Consider the following 23,841-nt stretch of genomic DNA (forward strand, 5'->3'; position numbering starts at 1 on the left):
AAGAAGCAATACAACTTGTGTCTTCTCGCAATTAATCATGATTTTTGATAAAAATATGTTATTCGTAGTACAGTGGAGCCTCTAATTAGCGGACACCATTGGGGAAACAGATTAGAGTCCGCTAATTAGAGTGTTCGCCTTTTGGAGACTTTTTTATGAGGATTTGACTAGAAACTGAGAATGAGAAAATAACATTTTTCAATTCGGTTTTTTTTATGAACCTTCCATGAGGCTGATTATGTCAAAAAGTTTGGATAGAAACATGTAAGAAAAAAACATTTAAGGCTCAAAAAGCCGATTTCTTAAGAAACATTGAGGCTGCTTGGTAAAACTAGTTTCTTAAAAACAACAATAAAAAAACGTGTATGGTAAAAATAAGTGCGAGATTGACCTGATATTGTACGAAAAATTGGCCAAAAGCCCCTATTTTTAAGATTTTGAGACAAAGAAGCATTCACAAAAATTTTCCGAAAAGGTAAAAGATACACCATCTAGTGCAGAAAAATTTTCAAAACGTTTTTCTTCGCCGAAAATTTTCAATGCAATTTTTGAATTTTCAGATTCAGGAACAGTTGGCCTAACAGAAAATGTATATAGTGCCATAGTTTTGTTGGTTATAAATTATGAAAAATTCACTATGGTCATAGCCCTTAAGTGAGAACTTCTGTTACTAGTAGAGGCCACTATGTCTTCCCGTGTGCAGCAGCTTGTGCAAAGGGATTTTATGATTGAATATTGTTCCTTGAATGTAGAAGATCAAAATTTGAGAGGTGGGGCCGGGTGTGACTACCCGTTGCCATGGAAACTGACGTCATTGGTTACTATGGCAACCAAAATAAAAAGTCGTCAAAATTGAAAATTTTTTGTTTCAGTCGAAAGAGCATGAAAAACTGATAAAGAAAAAGGTCACAACCTATATCTGAAAATGAATATATCAGGAGATATTAAGGAAATAAGGCAAAATGACGTCATAAAACGATGACGTCATCGAACAATAAAAATTTGCCAAAATTCAAAAACTTTTGGTTTTTTGGAAAGAGTACCTTCCAGTGAACAAAAAATATTATTACGAAAAAGTCTGAAAATCCTTTTTAAGAAGTCTATGAGCCAAAATTGATATTTTTAAATTTTGCCTGTAATGTGTTTGGGCAAGCTCCAATCTTCGACAGGCAAAAAATGAAATTGTCAATTTTGGCCAATAGACTTTTTTTAACGAATTTTCAAACGTTTTCGTAATAATATTTTATGTTCCCTGGAGGGTCTTTTTTCCAAAAAACCAAAAATTTTCGAATTTTGGCAAATTTTTATTTTTCGATGACGTCATCGTTTTATGACGTCATTTTGCCTTATTTCTTTAATATCTCCTGATATATTCATTTTCAGATATAGGTTGTGACCTTTTTCTTTATCAGTTTTTAATGCTCTTTCGAATGAAACAAAAATTTTTCAATTTTGACGAATTTTTATTTTGGTTGCCATAGTAACCAATGACGTCAGTTTCCATGGCAACGGGTGGTCACTTCCGGCCCCACCTCTCAAATTTTGATCTTCTACATTCAAGGAGCAATATTCAATCATAAAATCCCTTTGCACAAGCTGCTGCACACGGGAAGCTTTTTCGCGACATAGTGGCCCCTACTATACCCCCAATATAACTAAACCAATAAAATAACGAAGCTGTGAAACAGATTCTGTTTCAAATGTCGGTGTTATATTTTAAAAACAAACTGTAAATATGTACATGTTTTCAGTAAATGGTTCAATAACCTAAGGCATAAATTATCAGCATGGAATAAGGTTGAACCTTAGCGCTTTATTAGCTTACATTTGGTAGAAAACAAAACCTCGAAAATTGATTTTTAAACAAAAGAAGACAAGAAAACCAGTCCCTACTATGATTAATAATACCTTAAAATAAAAATAAATTCTATTGTTTTTGGAAAATAAGAAATAATTGTCACTTTAACGAGTCACTTTTAAAATCGCCTCGGAAAGGGTTGAATATTTGCACCAGGTGGTACTACACGTGTGAATTCCAAGCGTCCATCCCTCAATTGAATGGAGGGTGGTACTTGTATTGTAACAGCTTGAGATCCAGCAGGTGGGAAACCTTGCTGAATGGTGACACCTGGTGGTGGTACACGGGTCAAACCTCGGAAAGCATCGGCAGGTGGTGGGTTGACGTGAGGTGCAGCTTGTACGATACCGGGTAATGGTCGTGAAGCCATCTCAGCTGCAAGTGGATGAAGACCACGCCTTTCAGTCATGGAGACAGGCTCGGGACGTCCAGCTCTTGGGCCGCTTGAATTTTGACGATTGATACCTCGGTCGATTGGTTTGGAATCGTGGCGATAACCTTCTCTTCGTTCTTCACGAGGTCTGTCATCACGGCGATGCTCACGAGATGGTTCGTAACGGGCATTCGAGGCTGCTAGTTTACCCCGATCGACGTACGATTCTTTACGTTCTGTCGCGTAAGAGTCTTTACGATGTCCAGTTGGTGCGTAAGGGTCTTTACGATCAGCGGTGTAGGGATCTTTACGATCAAAACTTTCACGCCTTTGATAAGGTTCTTTTCTACCGTCAGGATGATACGAATCTTTTCTTTCCGGTTCTCTTCGAGCATCACGTCGCTCTTCGTAACGCTCTCGTCTCTCGTCCCCTCTTGGGTCGCGACGCTCACCCTCGCGATAATTAGCACCATCTCTCGATTCACGGCGTTCTGAGGGATGCGCACCATGGCGATCATCTGGTCGACGGTTGTCTAGTTTGTACGGATTACCGTCTCGTTGCGGTTCTCTATGGCTTTCACGCTGTGGTAATGGTTCACGGCGGATCTCACGTGTTGGCTCTCTATGGTGGCTGTCTCTAGCTGCTTCTCTGTGGTATCCGTCTCTATCCTTGTCTTCACCTCTGGCGTCATCGTAACCACGGTGCTCTTCGCGTCCGTAACCTGCTCCACCTCGAGGTTCATTTTCAGCTTGAGACCCAAGGATTCCAGTCAAGCCTGCACGTCCGAGAACATCGGATAACGTTTTAGGAGCGTTTGGATTTGGAGCATTTAACCAGGGTTTTCCTCTTTCTCTCTCGTATTCTGATGGGCGGTCATTATATCGGGGATCGCTTTTTCCCTCGTATTGGGGACGGTGCGGAGAGCGCTCGCGGGTTTGCGGATAACGGTCAACAACACGTCGAATATCGGCACCTTCTTTAGGAGCTGGTTCGTATCTTCGAGAATCACGTCTACGAACTTCATTTTCGCGTTGATAAGGTCGTTCATTGCGAGAGTCTACTACAGTTCTACGATAGGCCATGTCGTAAACATCATCTTGAAGGTTGCCACGAGCGTCGGTAGGATTGGCTGCACCTCCGAAGAAAGGCTTTCTCGTATCTTGAGGTGGCTCATCGCGATAACTACGTTTATTATCAGGGTATCGATGATCGCCAGCAGCCGGTCGTTTGATACCTGGATTCATTCCTCTATCCATTGGTCTACGTTCACGCTCCATGCGCTCTCTTTCGAGACGTTCGTTCTCCAATCGAAGTCTTTCCTTTTCAATTCGTTCAATACGTGCTTCACGTTCAAGTCTCTCTCTTTCTAATCTTTCGCGTTCTTGTCTTTCACGTTCCATACGTTCAGCTTCTAGTCGTTCTCTTTCTTTTCGTTCGCGGTCAAGACGCTCTCGTTCGAGACGTTCTCTTTCGATTTGCTCTCTCTCGCGTTCCCTTTCTCTGCGCTCCTTCTCTTCCTTTTCTTTACGTTCACGAATGAAACGTTCTCTCTCCTTTTCACGTTCTCGCTCACGAGCTTTCTCCAATTCTCGTTGTTTTTCTCGTTCTTTTCGGACGCGTTCGGCTTCCTTTCGTGCACGCTCTCGTCTTTCTTTTTCACGTTTTTCTTGTTCTTTTTGACGTTCTTCGCGCAGTTTCTTTTCTCGTTCTCGTTCTTTGGCTCGACGCTCTTCCCGTAACTTACGCTCTTTTTCAATTTTCTCAGCTCTCTCTTTTTCAAGTTCCTCGATCGATTTAGACGGTTTTTTGGGTTCAGATTTCTCTTGAGAATCTCTATCAGATTTCTTAGAAGAATCTGTCTTTTTATCTTTATCTTTCGAAGCGCTGCGGTGACTGCTACTGGTACATTTCGAAGGCGAACTACGTCTCGAGCTACTCTTCGAGTCTTTCTTAGATGGTGAGCTAGCTTTGGAAGAGCTCTCTTTCTTGGAAGATGAAGACGTACTGCTTCGGGAGGAAGAAGTTTTACGATCTTTATCCTTACTGATATCGGATTTGCTTTCAGCTTTACGGCTATCGGATTTGCTTTCAGCTTTACTGTCAGATTTTTTATCGTCTTTGTGTCTAGAACTAATGCTCTTATGCTTTTCCGAATCTCGTTTCGAGGAAGACGACGAGCCGGTCTTTTTGGAATCGTCACGCGATGATCGGTGAGACGAACGAGTTTCTCCACTCCTTCGGTAAGATCTTGAAGCTAAAAACAAATAGTAGTAGTAGATAGAGAAAAGAGATGTTCTGGACGATCACCTCACCTGATGATCTTACCCGATGTATAATACCCTATGATACCCGAAAAACAAAACACACAAAAAACAAAACAGAATTCAGTAAAATTATCCAAGATAAAGATTTATTAAGCCACCTCATGTTTCATTTACTTTATTCAGCTTTTCAAACATTGAAAAATGGAGTGCTTACATCGACTGCTGGTAGATGAACGACTGGAACGCGATTTGTCATCTGATTTCTTGTCACCTGGAAAAAAGAGGAAATCAAAATAGAATTTGAAATGAAACCCTAGCGACAAAGAAATTCTTATGATAACGATAACTCTTGGAGGATCATATTATTCAAAAAAGTAGTTTCCTGGATGGAATACAGCAGCCTCTCTCTAATTCGATCTCCAGGGGACAAAGACTTTTCTTCGAGTAATAGAGAGTATTTTAATATACTTTCCAGATCAGGGGGACCAACATTTTGGTTTGAATTACAGAAGGATTCCAAAAATAGGACTTCGAATTAGCGAGAGTTTAGTGTATTTGGAAAGATAAAGCTTGAGTATTAGTAGATTAATTGATCCCCTTTACATTAAAAAATCCTGCTTGCACTTGCACGAAAAATGAGTTGTAGTGGTTTCTCTATTTATAAGGGAAAATTGGCAGATCTTGATCTGAACGCAGTTTCTTCCTTGGGAAAGACTTTCCGCAACACTTTTCTGTTTCAATATTTGTTAAGTTTCACTTTTGGCAGAGAAGTGGAATCAGCCGATTTTTCGAACGGAGAAGAGGAATTTGACGAAAGAAAAAAGATTGATCAAATTTTCGGTGACAGAATTCTTGTTCTCGTTTAAGTCAAGTCAGGTTAAGTAGAAATTGGGAAAATTAACTGAATGGCACGGTCGGATACCCCCTGAAACCCCCTTTGTCAGAAGTACTTCATAAAATATTTCTAATAGCACTTGCTAATATATTCAATTTTAATACTTTCAATAGCACTTGCACACAAGACGCAACAAAATCACAGAGGGGACCCCATCGACTCTATTGTATAGTTAAAAATGATACTGGATGCTCAACGGCGCTTCTAATTGAAAAAGGAACAGATTTTAAAACAAGTGTTTAGCTTAGAGTGCCCCCATATCCCTGGCACAAATTATTCTTGCTATGCGCGAAAAATTACTGGCAGCTGGCCAAATTTTAACATTATCATAGTGCGGAAAGGGGTCTGACCCCCCCTGTTAAATGATCCCCCCTTCTTGGCATCCCCCAACCTTTAAAAATGCCTATCCCCAAGGGTTTTGGGCTAAATTTTCGAAAATATATAGTGCATAGTGCAATCCGATAATCCCCTTGTTGCTGCTACCCCCTTCTAAAAATCGATCCCATTGTTTTCTCTCTCTATTTGTTTATGGTAAAAAGACTACTCAAACAGAAAAACTTCCTTTCATGCAGACCAAATTTCATTACAGTGCTGGAAAATAATCTACAATATATGTAAGCCCCCCCTTCTTAAACGATCCCCCCTCCTTGCTACCCCCTTTTTAATGAAGATTTCTTCACTTTTTTGTCAACCCCTCCTTAAGAAAGGGGGGGGGTCCGAACTATGATTATGTGAAATCTTTCGTAACTTTACGGAAAATTTTTTGCATATTGTTAAAATTTGCCATAAAACTACAATCCGTGCCATAATATATTTGCACTTTTGGCTAATTTACCATTTTTCGAAAATTGAAGTTCGAGCGAGAATGTCAATTTCAGGCCCTCAACTTGATTTCATCGACTATTTCGATCTGGGAGGGATTTATTGGTTTCTAGGCTATATTTCAAGCCCTACTGGACCATTTTTGAACTTTTGGATCCTCAGATCCTAAGGTCCTAAGTCTCAAGTCTAGCGTTAAAACTCTACCCTTCGAACCTACTTTAGAGCACTTACAAATCGATTGTGGTTTCAAAACACCCCGGTGAATTTCCCTTTTGTGCCAAGTATTTTGTCCCTGATTGTAGCACAGACAAGTTTCATTTCTAGCTAACAAAGGATGAAAACTATACACCTTTCATTAATTTGGAAAAAGCGTGTAGGCATATCTTGTTGCCGTCCACTGCTACGAGTAGTGAAGAGATTTGTTTTTGACTATATTTCATTTATAAAGTCACTGAGCTTTTCTTAACTTGTTATTGTTATTAACGATTCTATTAACTATTCTATTTCCTTGAAAATATCAAATGTATAGATGGTAAAAGTTTGAAGCCAAAGACCCTCATTCCCAACTCCATGGAAAAGGTATATTAAATATATTGATACATACTTGATTTTAAAACAGGTTTCTTTGCAGGTGTTGGATCAGTTTTTGCCTGAAGAAGAAAAAATATTAGAGCTTTAAAACAAAGTGTTATAACTACCTAATACAACCAATGAACAAGACGACTTAAAGTCGAAAATTTCGCCTAAAGTTTAAACTGCATGGGAAAAAAACAAGAAGTAGAGATGAAAGCTAATCTGAAGTCTACTTTACATCGAGCCTTGATGAAACAATTTTATATGAACAACGAGGCTCAAAATCGCTAAAAAGATAAGATCAAGTTACGAACAATGGTTGTTTAATTCTTAAGAGCTAATAACTGAAGGGCATATCACCATCTATAAAGAGTTATTAATTTGATTCTTATAGAAAAGAAAAACCTTATCAGGGAAAACTTCGTCGGGGAAAAGTGACGAAATTTTGGCCAAGTGACGAATATTTTTCCCCGACGAAGTTTTCCCCGATAATGTAAATATGTTCATATTGCGCGCCATCCCTTGATTACTTTGTAAGAACTAATTACCGAAGGCTATATCACCTTCTACCGAGAGTTATTGATTAGATTCTTATAAAGTATATACTTATAAGAAAAATAAATATGCTCATATTGTGGACCATCCCTTATTTACTTTGTAAGAATTAATTACCGAAAGGTATATCACAGTCTATCAAGAGTTATTGATTTGATTCCTATAAAGTATATGCTTATAAAAAAAAAAATATGCTAATATTGTGCGCCATCCCTTGTTTACTTTGTAAGAACTAACTACCGAAAGGTATATCGCCGACTATCAAGAATTATTGATTTGATTCTTATAAAGTATATGCTTATAAGAAAAATTAATATGCTCATATTGTGTGCCATCCCTTGTTTATCTTGTAAGAGCTAATTACCGAAAGGTATATCACAGTCTATCAAGAGTTGTTGATTTGATTCTTATAAAGTATATGTTTATAAGAAAAATAAATATAATCATATTGAGCGCCATCCCTTATTCACTTTTTAAGAACTAATTACCGAAAGGCATATCACAGTCTATCAAAAGTTATTGATTTGATTCTTATAAAGTGTATGCTTATAAGAAAAATAAATATGCTCCTATCGTGCACCAACTATCTGTTTACTTGTTGATTTGATTCTTATAAAGTATATGCTTATAAGAAAAATAAATATGATCATATCGTGCGCCATCCCTTGTTTACTTTGTAAGAACTAATTACCGAAAGGTATATCACCGTTTATCAAGAGTTATTGATTTGATTCTTATAAAGTATATGCTTATAAGAAAATAAAGAAAAAATCCAAACTCTGAAGATAAAGACACAAAGATATATGACGTAATCCAAAGAAAACCCGCGAAAATCGTCCGTGGTTATACGAGTGTGTAATTTGTAAATTAAATTTAGTGAGTTTGTCCACCTTATCGAGTACTTTCGTTTTCTAATTTTTTTATTACACCGCCGCCGCCGCCGCGAAAGGCTATCGTAATACTTTCGCTAGGCGAAATTAATAAGGGAAATGATAGCAGAAATATTGATCAAACAAGCTGACCATCCTAATTTGAATTAGATTTAAAAAGAGGAGAAAGAGAAAGACGACATGGCACACCTTTTCAACTTCAATGGTCTTTTCATGAAGTACTGTTTTATGAACTTTTTCAATGCAAACTAAGGCTTCAGCTGGAGTTGTCATAGTAACAAAACCAAAACATTGGGATCCAGGTGTTTTTGCACTTGTAACAACTTTGGCACCAATGACCTAAAATATAAATAAAATTGATTACTTATTCTACTATTTTATATCTATTGTGTCAACTGAAATTGAATATTTCATAGAATATCTTAGATACTAGAAAGTGCAAGACAAAACACATTATTTTAAGTAAATTATGAAATTGAAGTAAGAATTATGATATATGCAGCCGTTCACCTTGCCATGGGCACTGAAAAGCTCTTTCAAATCGACAGCTTTTGTAATGGAGGATAATCCACTTATCCAAAGACATCTACTCAAGTCTTTCTTCTTTTCCTCTATGGTAACAGTCTTCTTCTCCCTTGTAGCACTAAAATGAAAAAACTAAAATTAAAATGTCTTTTTAAGAAAATTCTTTATATTAGCAGTGGAATCTGAGTTAGAGGAAGAAAAGTGAGAAGAAAATGTTTTTTGAGTTAACAAAACCAGCAAGGTTACACTAAACAGAGACCATAATCAGTTATTATATTATGAGGATATAATGATTTGAAAATCGATTACAGATTAATTGAATGTACCACACATTTCTGTGCATTTTAGTGTTGAAAATGGAAGAACCCTTAATTGCGAATTTTCTCCAAAACACTTAGTATGTGAATTGCAAGTGAATTATTGTTTCTTTAACAATGAGCCCCAATCAAAATATTGAGATGTAGGTGGATAGCCTGTAGATGGAAGAGTTGCAACGCTAAATGCTTATTTTGGCTTTTCAACCTTAAATTGATCCATTAACCTTTTAACTTTTTGACATTGAGATTGGACAAAACATACTTTTCATAAAAACTCTTTAAAGACTGTCAATCTATTTCTTTCTGGAGACTGGATAATTATTAACAAACACATTGAAAATATAAGCTCAAACTCATACAAATACCACCACCAAATACCTGATTGATAGATAACAAACCTTTTATCATTAACTTTGGCCTCATTAGAGCTTTTGGGCTTTTCAGCAGGTGTATCATTTTCAGATGTCAAATCAATAGGATTGTCTTTGGTTGAGTTGGTTTCGTTGGATGTTGCTTGTTCAGATTTCGATTCAGTAATTGTATCTTTAGGCTTAGTAGAGTCATTAGAAGTTTCATTTAGAGTTGTAGTTTTACTGTCTTTTTGGTCAGGGTGCTCAACTATATTCTCTTTTGTATCAGGAACAGATTCACTTTCATTTGAACTTTTATCAGTCTCTTTATCCTCAGCAGATTTACTTGAATCATCTCCTGACGTTTCTTTAATGTTATTCTCAGACAATCCTTTAGACTCAGCAACAACAGGTTCAGATACTTGCTCTGTTGGTTGTTCTGTAGTATGAATGTCATTTTCAGTAGATTGTTCATTAGTTTCTGTTTCATTTTCCTCTTCAATTTCTTTGTCAACATCCTCATATTCGTTTTCTCCCTCTCCCTCTTCCTCCTCTTCCTCGTTGTCAGATCCTTCACTTTCAATATTCTCATTTCCCTCATCAACATTTTCAGTTAGTTCGTTTTCGTCATTTTCCTCATTGGGAATTTCCTCCTCATTAGCAGCATCATCTAACTCCAAATCGTCATCCTCTTCAGCTTCGGTCTCTTGATCTTGATCACCCTCCATCTCTTGATCCTCCTCCTCTTGTTCTTCTTGGCAACCTTCAACGTCTTGCTCCTGATCCATTTCTTCCTCTTCTTCCTCATCCTCATCTTCAGCTGTCTCCTCTTCAGCTTCTGCTTCCTCATGGTCAGCTGTCTCCTCTTCGGCTTCCTCCTGGTCAGCCGCCTCCTCTTCACTTTCGATTTCTTCCTCTTGTTGATCGTCTACTAACGCTTCCTCCTCTTCATCTTGGTCAGCTTCTTGTTCTTCCTCTACATTGGCAGATTCTTCCTCTTCATCATTCATTTCAACATCACCGTTTTCAGTTTCTTGCTCATTTGCTATATCTTGATATGAACATTAATAGAATATAGTTTTACAATAAATACAGATTAAAATGACTTAAGACATTAAAACACTCAAGAATATTCCTGCTGTGAAGCTTGATGGTGGATAAAGCAAAACCAAATGATTCACATCAAAGCATTGTAGATGACAATATGAGAACAACAGTTCATTGATAAATCAATTAAGTCTGAATGAAGTATTTTTGAGATTTACAAGCAACAACTCTTCAACAAAGCAGCACGACAAGGGATTTAAACAGCAACGGTGCTTAATTCACTAAGAATTGTCTCTTTTAATGGACCAAAACTTCGTAAAAGTTCAAACCTGTTAAGCAAAACAGGTTGATAAAGCAGGATAAAGATGTTCTTTGGTTTATCATTGAATCAAACAGATCATTTCCATTTTCCAACTAAGTGAAGTTAGTTCCTCGTAGTTTTGAGACAACAGATTTGCGTCTATTGTTTGTCATTATATATTTCTTTTCATTTTCAACCAAGCAAGTAGTAATTTGAAATAGTTTGTAGTGAGCAGCAGTATTTTTGGTGATGAAGACAAAATCTTTCTTCAGCCAACCCTCATTGCTTCCAGAAAATCTTGTATATAATATTCTGTTATTGTTTATTTTGCCGGCACTGGTAATAATTTGTTTGAAATACCAAGTTCTTAAAACAAAAGCCTTGTTCAGCCAATCCTCAGTAGGTAACAATTGCTTCCAGAAAATCTTGTACATAATATTCTGTTATTGTTTATTTTGCCAGCACTAGCAATAATTTGTTTGAAATACCAAGTTCTTAAAAACATACAAAATGAAGCTTTCTCCTTTCAATGATTCATACAAATACAGTTTGTACCAGCAAAAAATTCATCTACCGGTTGTGCACTTATTCCATTACAACAAACGAGTCAAGGGACCCTTTTTTCCTTTTTCGGTGCAATCGTCGCATTCTCAGTGGAAAGCAAGCTCAACACTTCACAGCAGGAATGGGAAACTCTACTTAAATTTGAACGCCGTCAAAAATAAAGCCCAGAGAAAAAATTTTAAAGAATGAGTATGAATTTTTATGATCAACATTGACCTTTAAAAAGTATTTTAGTTGAAAAAATGTTCAGCTCTAGGATAGAAAAACTAAAAATTTCTAATTTAGTTATGATGCAAGCATGTGAAAGATTAACATCATATACTTCAAAATAAGGGCTCAACCAAGTCTATATCTAAATTTTAAGGTCTAGTGCCAGCACGTTCAAGATATTTTTTGATTCATACCTTCTCCCTCAGCCTCATTTTCTTCTTCTTCCACTTCTTCATCAACATCTCCTTCTAAATAAAAATATATAAAGAATCATAAATTATCCATACTTGATAATCTCAAAGGATACCCAGGCACAGACTGAAAACTAATAAAAAAGATCTAAGAGATTATCAAAACTTCTCATTTTTCCTGTTGAAAACATCAATTCCACAGAAAAATAATTTGAAATAACATACCTTTAAATTCAAGTTCATCTGCTTCTTCATCATCAACACCATTCCCATTAACCATCTGCTCTTCCTCTTCTTTATCCTCCTCTACAGCCTCATTGTCATCCTCAGTTTCTTCATTAATGCTGTCCTCAAGTAATGACTGAAAAGATAAAGCAACACTTTTATGTCTAAGTGAAATAAAAAAAATCTATTGTGGAACAAGACGCAAGTAATATCTTTCTAGAAAAACCTAACCATTAATCATTGCAACCATTTTTGACGACCATTATGTCTACAGACATAAATGAAAATGAAACATTCAAAAGTACAAAGAAAAAAAAGAAAAAGAAGAATCCAATTTCCATTATAATCAAGTACATTCTTAAACATTTTTTTAAATTTTTCAAGTATATTTTCAAAATTTTCAAGTATCTTGGATAAGTATATTCAAGTACATACTTGACTAAAATTTCACAAACAATATAAAGAAAAAGGGTGGTGAGTTATCCCGCGCTGGACACCAATCCAGGATTTGACCTCCGCGACATCATGAATGATAAAATCAAGTATATTCCAGTACTAGAGATTTTCATTTCCAGTAAATACTTGAAAAATAACACTTTTATCAAAATTTCAAGTATAATCAAGTATCAATTTTTTTCCCCAGTATATTCAAGTATTTTCAAGTATTTCCAGTATCGCTGGCCACCCTGAGAAGGTACAGATAGAAAAAAGACAATCAACAAAGATACAAACAATTGAAAGAATGACAAAATGAAGGTACAGAGCCAAGAGTCGGGTGAGTGAGACCTTGAGTATGCACTCTCTTCTATACTTGGGAGTCACCTGTCATTTTTACCAGAAATAATGCAGCAGACATTAAAAAGTTTGAAAAGTTGACCGAGAACTTGGTTCCGAGTCCCTGTGTCCATGCAGCAGCACAGAATAGAGAAAAAGAAGAAATAAACGTGGGGGGGGGGACCTTATAGCCAGGGAGGTTGGAAATTGTACTTCTGAAAACCCAAAAAAGGTAAATATAGGCTAAAATCAGGCTATTTAGAGCAAAATAAGGGGCTTTCTCTTTGACAGCTGAAAATATTCTTAAAAATTAATAAGCGGGGGAGGGGGTCCTAATAAGGTTCAAGGGGGGGGGGGGAAGATAAGATTGGAAAATGTTCGAAAAATTAACAAGCGGGGGGGGGGGAGTCCGTTTATTTGGAACCTGCAGAGTATTTTGTGGTCGAGAATCTATCCTGTACTGATGAAAAAAAATCTGCAATGCGTTTTTTCGGAACGCTGAAAAACTCTAATTTCAATCTTCCTTAAGAAAAAGAGGTTGTAGGTTGGGGGGGGGGGGGGGGGGGGGGGGGGGGGGGGGGGGGGGGGGGGGGGGGGGGGGGGGGGGGGGTAGATTTGGGGGTTAGGGGTCACTCTCATATCGATTTTTCCCGCAACTAACCTGGACTAACGTCAAATTGATGCTAATTTGAAAACCCCCCACCCTCTTAACGTCAAAGTTTAAAAATTATTAAAAATTGATGAAACTCTTAATTTTCTCCTTCACTTTCATCATTGTTTCGTCAGCCATCTTTAATTTCGCTATGGCTTGCTCAGTTTACATTTCAAAAATAATGCAGGGCTCGAAATAACGGTCGGACATCGGACATTGTCTGACCCAAATAGCTCCTTGTATGACCCAAAAATCATAATTTTCAAGCTAAAGCAACCCTGATCGGACATTTTGTCCGACCCACTTGGAATCTTTAATTCGAGGCTTGTAATGGAGATCATTTCTGAACTTTTTTTCGGAAAGAATAGCAGCATTTCACAAAAAAAAGACTGACCATCGGTGAAATTCAAGGGCTGTGCGGGCCGTCTAAACAAAAGGAGCACGAGACATAAACATCGGGCCGTTTGTTTTGGTTAAAATTGTTCTATAAAATAGCTAAGCAAACAAATACTCGTCAGTTAGAGCTATTCATATGTAACACCTTATAAAGCCTTCCTATATAACCTTTAAATTACAATGTATAGCAATGTGCCCTCCCAGTTATTACCATAATGGCTTTATGGCAACTCCTGAACTTGGGCACAAGATGCACGGTGTACCTTTAAATTACAAATTTTCAGCAGTCGTCCTCCTGGCCTAGCAGACAGGGCATTGGTTTGGGTATCTATAGGTTCTTGGTTCAAATTGGGCAGTTCCAGAAAAAATATCATTTTACTCCCTGTAGACTTTGACGATTAGGGTTTTTTTGGATTTTCTTTTTCACTTTTGCTTTGGAAATCCTGAGGAATTTTGAAAAGGTTCCGGAATATGCAGAATCTGTCTAATTATTTGTTCATTCGTATTGGGAAATCCATAAAAATTTGCTCCATTTTCCGGCTAAGTAGATATTGGAAATACACCTTTCCCGTAATTCGAAAACCTCTCAGAAATTGCCCGGGAAAATGTTATAAAATTGTTTGGGAGGTAAACGAACATGTTTTTGCCTGTGAGGGGTTAGGGAAAGTGGGTTTTCAGCTTCTAACTTTTGTTAGCAATCTTCTTTTGGTAAGAGATTTTCAGGGTGGTATAACAGTCTGGGAAATCCTCTCAATTGCACGCTTATGTTCCGAGGGCGTAAGCGCGCAATTGCATGGTTATAATTTACGCCCGCTCCTGCCCCGGTTGAAATTGCTTAGGGATTTCAAGGGGTTCAGAATTCTCTAATTCGGGCGAAGGCATGGTTTAATGGGCAATCCATTTTTACAGAATCTTCTTCTATGATAAATTTTGAGTAAAACTGCCCTAGGCTTTTGAAATTCAACAGAGCTTTCGGAAGGAATTGCATGTCAAAAATATAGGAAATTTTAAAGCGTGCAATTAGGGAGGTCGGGCCTTACGCGTGCGGCAGTAACAAAACATAGATTTTCGAAAAAAAATATTCAAGCTCACATACCTCAAGGAAGGAAACCTCTTTTAACATAAGTATTTTTTCCAAAGTGTAGAGAATTTATTCAGCTTTCTTTTGCAGAAAAAATCAGCACATCATGTCTTCATTTTCCTTCAAAATTTGAAAATGAGTACTCGCGGGTGAGTTTTTTCAAACTTCTTGTTCGCGGCACGGCAAAATTTTTTATTCGGGGGTTCTAAAATCCAAAGCGCTAGCCACCCGAAACAGCTATCGACCTGGAATTTTTTGCATCGCTCCACGCAATAATTTAGCTTTTGAGACGTACCACGTTCGTTGGTTGGAGCAACATATATTTTTCAGGAAGTCAAATTATGTGCTTAAAATGCGTTTTTTTCATTGAAAAAATTTATTTATTTTTTTTTATTTTATTTATTTGATAAAGCAGGTTAAAAAAAACGCAGACTAAGCTGATGTGGACCTGCAACTAAGGACTATATTACAAATGAAAAATAGTTCAAATGTATTAAAATTATGTATATGCTGTAAATAGAGATAAAAGAATTATTAGTGCAGAGATTTCTGAGGAATAGTTAACCAGAGTTAACATCTTTCCAAATGTAAAAAGTAAGAATCAAGCTGTTTCCGGTGGCAAGCGCTAAGGGAAAGATTATGGTGTAATTATCCCCGTTTCAGCTACATCTACGGAAAATAAAATTCGCACTAAACCTCCCGCGCGGAATTTTTCATAAAACACTTACGCTTTTGGTGCCGTAATGAAGGTACAAAATGGCTGGCGATGCGTGCACGAAAATGCTTGAAAAATTGAAAAAATTGAAAAAATGGCTTCAAAATGGAATATCTTTGGAACTTTAAAGAATTTGAAGGTAAATGACCCCTCTTTTTCTTCTAATGGTTATGGCTTTCCATTAAACTTGGTTTGGTATTCTAAAAGTAAGTTTGAAATTTCCTCTGACCACCCTAGTGCAATTGCACGCTTACCGCGAAAGCCGTCACCTGTCAATCTTGCTTAACGCTTACCGCCCGTTTCAGAACAATTTCGATAAGCGTGTAATTACACGCTTAAAAATTACACGCTTAAAAATACTGCCATTTTGATAACCATGCAATTGCGCGCTTACGGCCTCGGAACATAAGCGTGCAATTGAGAGGATTTGAACATGTTCAAAAATCTGAGGCAATGCATTGGACATCTCAAAATTCACTAAAATCGATTTTTTGCTATAAAATTGACATTTCCCAACATTGGGATCTGAAATTTTCAGAAAAGACCCGCTGCAATATTTAAAATGATACGGCTTTGTCAAAATGTCAAAATTTGCATTCAGTACAGAGAAATGATAAGAAAATAACATTGTTACTATTTTATCTCATGTGTGTAGTAATAAGTTAGTTCATCGCTAATAACTCACTTAATTGGTTAGAATTACCTATTTAGGTAGTCCCAATGTCTTCAGGCCAGTGCGTAACATAGGTAGAATTCAAGATTTTGATAAAAATGTAACATTGCATAAATAATGACAATTTCCTTCAACCTTTTCATTGTAACAGTGATTTACCAATGTTTGTAAGTGATTATGATGTATGTTTTGAATTAAAAGAATTATAGTGAATTTGAATTTAGTTCAATGACACAAAAAAATGATAAAATTGTAACAAACTCGTCAGTTTTTCAAGCTTCCGTCCGAAGATTTTTCTAATTCTGCCATATCTAATTTCTTTTTATCAAACCATTTAGCTTGGTCAATTTTTTAGCTGTTTGTGTATCATAAGAGGATTCGAAAAAATCATAAGCAAAGGTTTCAATGTTTCACTGGGATCTGTTCTTTCCCTTCGTCCATTCTTTGTGGCTTATCCAACTGAAAAGGAATTGTCTCTTTGTCTTTGTCAGCTATGTTTGAATAGTAGACTACTGTTGAACCGGTACAAAAACAAGCCAAAAAAAATGGTGACCAAACCACAGGGTCAGTGACCAGCTATTTTATGTCTGCTTCTGCGTTGTTACTAAAAGAGGTAACGAGTGGTAACGATGTGGTAACGAGGTGGTAACGAGGTAACGAGTGGTAACCAGTTGAAAACGGCGGCCCTAAGTCTCCAAATTTGAATTTCTCAATTCTGGTGTTTTTGCAACATATGCTGATGGCTCTTGAGGTTCTGCAGCAGCACCTGGCAGATCTGATGAATGTGCAGCAGGAATTGGAGATTTAGGCGAATGTTATGGTGGAGTTGATGGTTCTGGTGAATGTGATGGTAAAGTTGATTGTTTTGGTGAATGAAATGGTGGAATTGATGGTTCTGGTGAATGTGAATCAAAGATTGATGGTTCTGGATGTTCTGCATCAGGAGTTGGTGAATGTGCATCAGGAGTTGGTGGTTCTGATGAATGTGCAGCAGGAGTTGGTGGTTCTGGTGAATGTGCAGCAGGAGTTGTTGATTCTGGTGAATGCAATGGTGGAGTTGGTGGTTCTGGTGAATGTACAGTAGTAGTTGGTGATTCTGGTGAATGTGCACCACGAGTTGATGCTTCTGGTTAATGTACAGCAGGAGTTGGTTGTTCTGGTGAATGTGCAGCAGGAGTTGGTGGTTCTGGTGAATGTGCAGCAGGAGTTGGTGGTTCTGGTGAATGCACAGCAGGAGTTGGCGATTCTGGTGAATGCAATGGTGGAGTTGATGGTTCTGCTGAATGTGCAGCAGGAGTTGGTGGTTCCGGTGAATGTGCAGCAGGAGTTGGTGGTTCTGGTGAATGTGCAGCAGGAGTTGGTGGTTCTGGTGAATGTGCAGCAGGAGTTGGTGATTCTGGTGAGTGTGCAGCAGGAGTTGGTAGTTCTGGTGAATACAATGGTTGAGTTGGTGGTTCTGGTGAATGTACATCAGGAGTTGGTGGTTCTCGTGAATATAATGCTGGTGTTGATGGTTCTCGTGAATATAATGCTGGTGTTGATGGATCTGGTGAATGCAATGGTGGAGTTGGTGGTTCTGGTGAATATACAGCATGAGTTGGTTATTCTGGCGAATGTGCAGCAGGAGTTGGTGGTTCTGGTGAATGTGCAGCAGGAGTTGGTGGTTCTCGTGAATATAATGCTGGTGTTGATGGATCTGGTGAATATACAGCAGGAGTAGGTTATTCTGGCGAATGTGCAGTAGGAGTTGGTGATTCTGGTGAATGTACAGCATGAGTTGGTGGTTCTGGTGAATATAATACTGGTGTTGATCGATCTGGTGAATGCAATGGTGGAGTTGGTGGTTCTGGTGAATATACAGCAGGAGTTGGTTATTCTGGCGAATGTGCAGCAGGAGTTGGTGGTTCTGGTGAATGCAGGTTAATGTGATGGTGGCATTGATGGTTATAGTGAATGTGATGGTGTAATTGATTGCTCTGTAAAACCTTTTTCAAGTGTCACTTTCAATGGTTAAAACCTGGCAAGCTTATAATTGAGATATTTTACTTTAGAGTATTAAGACTTTTGAGTAGTCCAAATTTGTTTGCTACGTGCGTTACATTTTGATCAGATTTTGTACTTGAAAGTAATCTTCTCTTATAAAATATATGTTGATTTGGTAAGTGAAGGGTCCTGAATAGGTTATTTCTAAATCAGATGCCTTTATAAAGACAAAATAGTGATATTTATGTAACAATATTTATAAAGTTCCAAATCTTTTCATATATATGTTACAGTTTTATCAAACTTTTGGGATTTAACTATGTTTTTTTATGTCTTAATCCTACTTTTAAGTTCAGTTGGAAGTTTGAAGCAATCAATTACACCCTAGACCTTGTCTTCACAAATAATGAAGATCTTATACATGACTACTCAATTTTACCAGTGTTACAAAGCACTTCACATCACAGTATTGTTACGGTATCAACTAGGCTCAAAGTTCAAAATTTTGCTAGTGATGATGATAAACCAGAACCACGTTCCAAATTCAACGCTTTGAATTTCTTCTCAGATGAAATTGATTGGAATAAGTTAAAAGAAGAATTGAATCAAATTGACTGGGATGTAAAACTTTCTAACAGTGATGATCCACAAGAAATTCTTGAAAGTATCAATCAAATATGTTTGGACGTATGCAGAGGACGAATACCAGTCAGAACAACCAAAGATACCAGGAAGAAATCAAAGTTGAAAGATATCGCCGCTCTCTTACGAAAAGAAGAAGAAAAATTACAAAGCAATTTTTAAAATGCACGTCCCAATCAAAGAAGACTAAAATTACAAAGGAACTTTTGACAATTGAAAAGGACTTACAAAATTCATTTAGGGATTCCAAGTGTTATGTTGAAAATATAGCAATCAATTCCATAAAGAAAAACTCAAAATATTTCTTTGCTTATGCGAGAAAGAAAGCAAAGATAAAAACGAAAATTGGCCCTCTGCTGAACTCAAATGGTGAATTAACGCAACGAAGCAAAGAAATGGCTGAAATTCTGTCAAGACAATACGTTTCCGTCTTCAGTGCACCAAAACCATTCGATATAATGCAGAGTGAAAATGATGAAGTCAACGTAGATATCATTTCAGATCTACAAGTTACAGAAGATGATTTAATAAAAGCAATCAACGATCTGTCCCAAACTGCATCACCAGGTCCCGATGGTTTCCCTGCAATCTTTCTCAAACAATGCAAAGAAGAACTTTCTATTCCTCTTTGTATCCTCTGGAGACAAAGTTTGGACAAAGGGATTGTCCCAGACGAACTTAAAAGATGCACAATCACACCAATCTACAAAGGAGGTAGCAGATCACTGGCATCAAATTATAGACCAGTAGCCCTAACATCCCATGTCATCAAGATATTTGAAAAAGTACTCAGAGCACATATTGTAAAGCACATGGATGAAAATAATCTGTTCAATCCCAATCAACATGGATTCAGAAGCGGGCGTTCATGTTTGAGTCAGCTTTTGGAACAATATGACCTGATACTAAATATATTGGACGAAGATGCTAATGCGGATGTTGTGTACCTAGATTTTTCAAAGGCTTTGACAAAGTAGACCATTCAATTGTCCTACGAAAAATAAAGAAACTAGGAATAGATGGAAAATTATTACAGTGGCTAAAGTCCTTCCTAACAGAGAGAAAACAATCAGTGCTAGTGAATGGTGTCACTTCTGAATCACAACAGGTCATTTCAGGAGTCCCTCAAGGTAGTGTTTTGGGACCTTTGATTTTCCTCATATTGATTGGGGATATTGACAAGGAAGTGGTGCACAGCTTTCTAAAATCCTTCGCTGATGACACTCGCGCCACAAAGGAAGTCAAAACTCTAGAAGATGCTTTCCTACTTCAAAACGATCTTGATAGAATATATAAATGGACGGATGACAACAATATGAAGCTAAATGATATAAAATTTGAACTCTTGCGCTATGGAAAGAACCACGAGATCAAGACTCAAACAAGATATACATCACCCTCTGGTGTTGAGATTGAAACAAAAGATGTTGTGAAAGACCTTGGAATCCTGATGGACAGTAATTGCACATTTCAGAAGCAAATTACTGCAGTAATCGAAAAGGCTAAAAACTTAACATCTTGGATCCTGAGAACATTTTCTTCACGATCTTTGAATTGTATGATCGTACTATATAAATCATTAGTAATACCAATATTAGAATATTGCTCCGTTCTGTGGAGCCCAAATGCAGTTGGTCTCATTCAGAGACTTGAAGATATTCAAAAGTCCTTCTTACGAAAGATAAATGGCACCCCAAACAATTATTGGGAGTGTCTAAAACAGACAAAAATTTACTCACTTCAAAGGCGAAGAGAGCGCTACAGAATAATGTATGTCTGGAAGGTGATGGAAAATATTGTACCTGCTGTAAATGGTATCAAAACCACTGAAAACCCCCGGCTGGGCCGGATGTGTACACTGTCAATTCCAAAGAACCAAACATCAAAATTTAGAGACAGCACACTTGCAGTGCAAGGTGCAAAACTTTTTAATGCTATGCCAAAGAGCATCAGAAACCTCAAAAACATTTCTATCGATAAATTCAAAAGAGCCCTGGACACACACCTTAAGTCTATCCCAGATGAACCCCAAATCCATGGATATACTGGGTGCAGGAGAGCTAATTCCAATTCAATAATTGACATGAAAAATATCTGCTGAGATTCTTTTTCTCTCGACAGATTGATCACACAGAGGCGTGGTTCACCAAGAACCTTACCTGAAGCAGGATGCTCAAACAACCACACAAGTAACACAAGTAACACAAGTAAGTAACAATTCACAAAATATCATTCAATAATAAACTATTTTTTTGTATAAATTCACTTGATGATAAACCTATCTAATTTAGCCTAAAATTCAGCATCTTCACGGTGATATGTATTTTGTTACATTGTTATCTTATTCCTGTTGATAAAGAAAATTGAAACTTTTTGAAATCGATAGTTGGAATGCTATGAAGGGCTTAGTTTGATTTTTTTTGTCATAAACAATAAATCTTTCAAAAAAATGGATTGATAAAATTGCCCATTTCTTGCTAAAAAAGTGTTACAAGTTTATCATTAAATTGTATTGGAAACTAATTTCTTGGAAATAAGCTTAGAATACCCCCTTCTACCCATGTTGAAAATTTCAGAGCAATACGACAACTATAACTCAAGTTATTAAAGCTTTTATCATTTTTCAAAATTTCCCTTTGTTACATTTTTATCATTTTTTTGTTTTGGAGTAATTTAACTCTTGTTTCAGATGTAGTCAACTTTGTCTTGAATAAAGTATATATTTATAAAGAGGATTTATTTTTTGAAAGGACTGACAAAAAACCAAACATCTAACCAAACTTCAATAGATTTTATTGATAAAAATGTAACAAGAATCCAAATGTCCAAAAAACAGCCACATTTTGCCTCAGATTCTTGAACATGTTCATTTCCCAGACTGTATAATGTCATGAATAGATTGAACATACTAGGATTTGAGGGGACTTTGTACGACAGAACTTAAGAAAAGCTCAAAAAACCAACTTTCCCTGTAAGGAAACCCAGGCAAAAACGAGTTTGTTTACCTCCAGAGACCAAACGGTGGAGAGCATCAAATAATGCGCGAGCACTTGTTTTACGAATTACGGGAAAGGTGTATGGAAATTCCAAGATTTATCATTAAAAATTCTTGAATGTTACAGATCTGCAGAAATCCTGCCTGAAGTCTTTCAAAAGTAAATTGAAACGAAAATCCATGTTGTCCAAGGGGGTAAGAGACCATATATCTGGAACCACTCAACCCCCCCTTTGGTCACTTTTCGATACTTGAAAAGTGTCAAAGTGAAGCTTTAGGCGCTGTGGCGGTATAGTGGTCATTGACCTTGGTTACTGCACAGGCGACTGAGGTTCGATTCCCACTCGCAGCGGTTGGATGTGGCTGACCCTATCTAATGATGGATGATAGCACCCGCCCTATGGATAATACATAAAAATAATGGCAAACATGGTTACCTTTTCCAGACGTTTGACAAGGTCTGCTTTCAATCCAGACTTTTCCAAGCCTCGTTTCTCTAGCTCTTGCCTGAGGTCAACAACTTTCAGAGTTGGAAGCTTTTTCAAAACTTCTGCGGCAGGGCTTTCAGCCATATTTTCTATCTTTATTACCTAAAATAATAACTAATGGGAATTTTAATACAAGGGGTGTTTTTTATTACCAGTGTGCAGGTGAGCAAAGATGTAAAGATGATCCTTCTTCGGAAAACAAAATGGCTGCCGTCAAACAAGCCAACCTCGAAAAAACGTGCTGAGCAATACCAGCGCAAAATAAAAAAACTACCCGGATGATACTTCTCCGCAGAGACTGCTATTGCTTAGACTTTCAAAAAGAATCAGTGTGATTTAGCTAAAATTCTTGCAAGGGAGGAGATCCTTTATATTTTTTCAACGCGCGAAAGATAATCACGTGATATTCCGATGGCGGATTGGCGGGCGCCCACGCTAAAGCTCTAAAGGAGTGGGCCCACAGATCTGTAAAGCCCGAAGGGCTAGATTTGCGGCTTTTATCGAAAAGTGAAGTCTAGGTTTGGAAGGATTTCCTACCAAAGTCACGTGACTAAAATATGCAAATTCACTGGTTTGAGAGATGTGAAATAGCGTCTGCCGCCTACTTTTTTTGATCTCGCGCTCCGAAAACAACTAAAATGCTAGATCCTATCCCATCGGCACGAAATTTAAAAAGTCAAATTTTTGCTTCACTTTTTTTTGCTGGAGAAAGCTTAAAGTTGCCTATCTAGCCCTTCGGGCTTTACAGATATCTGTGGATGGGGACCACGTCTCTAGGCTTCATTCTAGTTTCTCTGGAAAATAGGTAAGCGGAGAAGAATTACGTAGGGCTTACTCAAATGGGTTACGAGAAATACGATGATTTCCCCGGGGCAGACTGTGTTTCCGCTACGGGGCCTATCCGTATGGAAAAGTAGTCTGACCAAGGGAATGATCGCTCCTCCCAATAACCCGCGACTGCAAAGATGGAATCGCCTTCGAGGGGATGAACTCGGTGGCAAAAGTACCTACCTAGAGAACTTGAAAGTGGCGATTCCCTGAGTTAAGAAAAGATAAAAACACAGAGAAATCAAAGCTAAGTTTTTCTGTTCTTAGTAAAGAATTGTGTTACAAAGACATGTGACTATATTCATTTTTGTATTAAAACACATTATTATTTCCTCAAAATCATTGCCCTTACCGTGAAAAGCACAGCTCAAAATCATATATTTACGCTGTGCCGACGAATCGAGATTCTATTCATCGCGCAATCAGCGAAGACAAAAGTAACCATGACGACCGTCCAAGATCTTGGATGAGCGTCATAGTCGATATTTTTATTCCCGTCGTTGAAAACACAACTTACAAAAAGTCATCAATGCTTTGTAAAAAGAGTCAGTGATAGAGAATCATAACATAAAGTCTGTCTATTATTTCGATTCAATTGAAGTGACATTTCCATAATTAAAAGTTAGTAATTACTGTTATACATTTGGGGATCA

The 23,841-nt window shown here is 37.4% G+C and overlaps 1 protein-coding gene across 1 annotated transcript; it reads right to left on the reverse strand.

The window, feature by feature from the left end:
* Nucleotides 1-1,673: 1,673 nt before the first annotated feature.
* Nucleotides 1,674-22,600, reverse strand: LOC136809217 (SAFB-like transcription modulator). Its single transcript, XM_067065729.1, has 9 exons — nucleotides 22,310-22,600; nucleotides 11,962-12,097; nucleotides 11,740-11,793; nucleotides 9,472-10,474; nucleotides 8,742-8,874; nucleotides 8,421-8,570; nucleotides 6,818-6,863; nucleotides 4,711-4,767; nucleotides 1,674-4,486 (listed from the first exon to the last, which is right to left on the reverse strand). The coding sequence occupies exons 1-9, from the start codon at nucleotides 22,442-22,444 to the stop codon at nucleotides 1,977-1,979; spliced, it is 4,224 nt and encodes a 1,407-aa protein (XP_066921830.1). The 5' UTR covers nucleotides 22,445-22,600; the 3' UTR covers nucleotides 1,674-1,976.
* Between the last annotated feature and the right edge of the window lie 1,241 nt (nucleotides 22,601-23,841).

The sequence above is a fragment of the Clytia hemisphaerica genome, unplaced genomic scaffold (assembly GCF_902728285.1).
Source record: "Clytia hemisphaerica strain Z4C2 unplaced genomic scaffold, Clytia hemisphaerica genome assembly, whole genome shotgun sequence".
In the NCBI taxonomy this organism is placed as follows: domain Eukaryota; kingdom Metazoa; phylum Cnidaria; class Hydrozoa; order Leptothecata; family Clytiidae; genus Clytia; species Clytia hemisphaerica.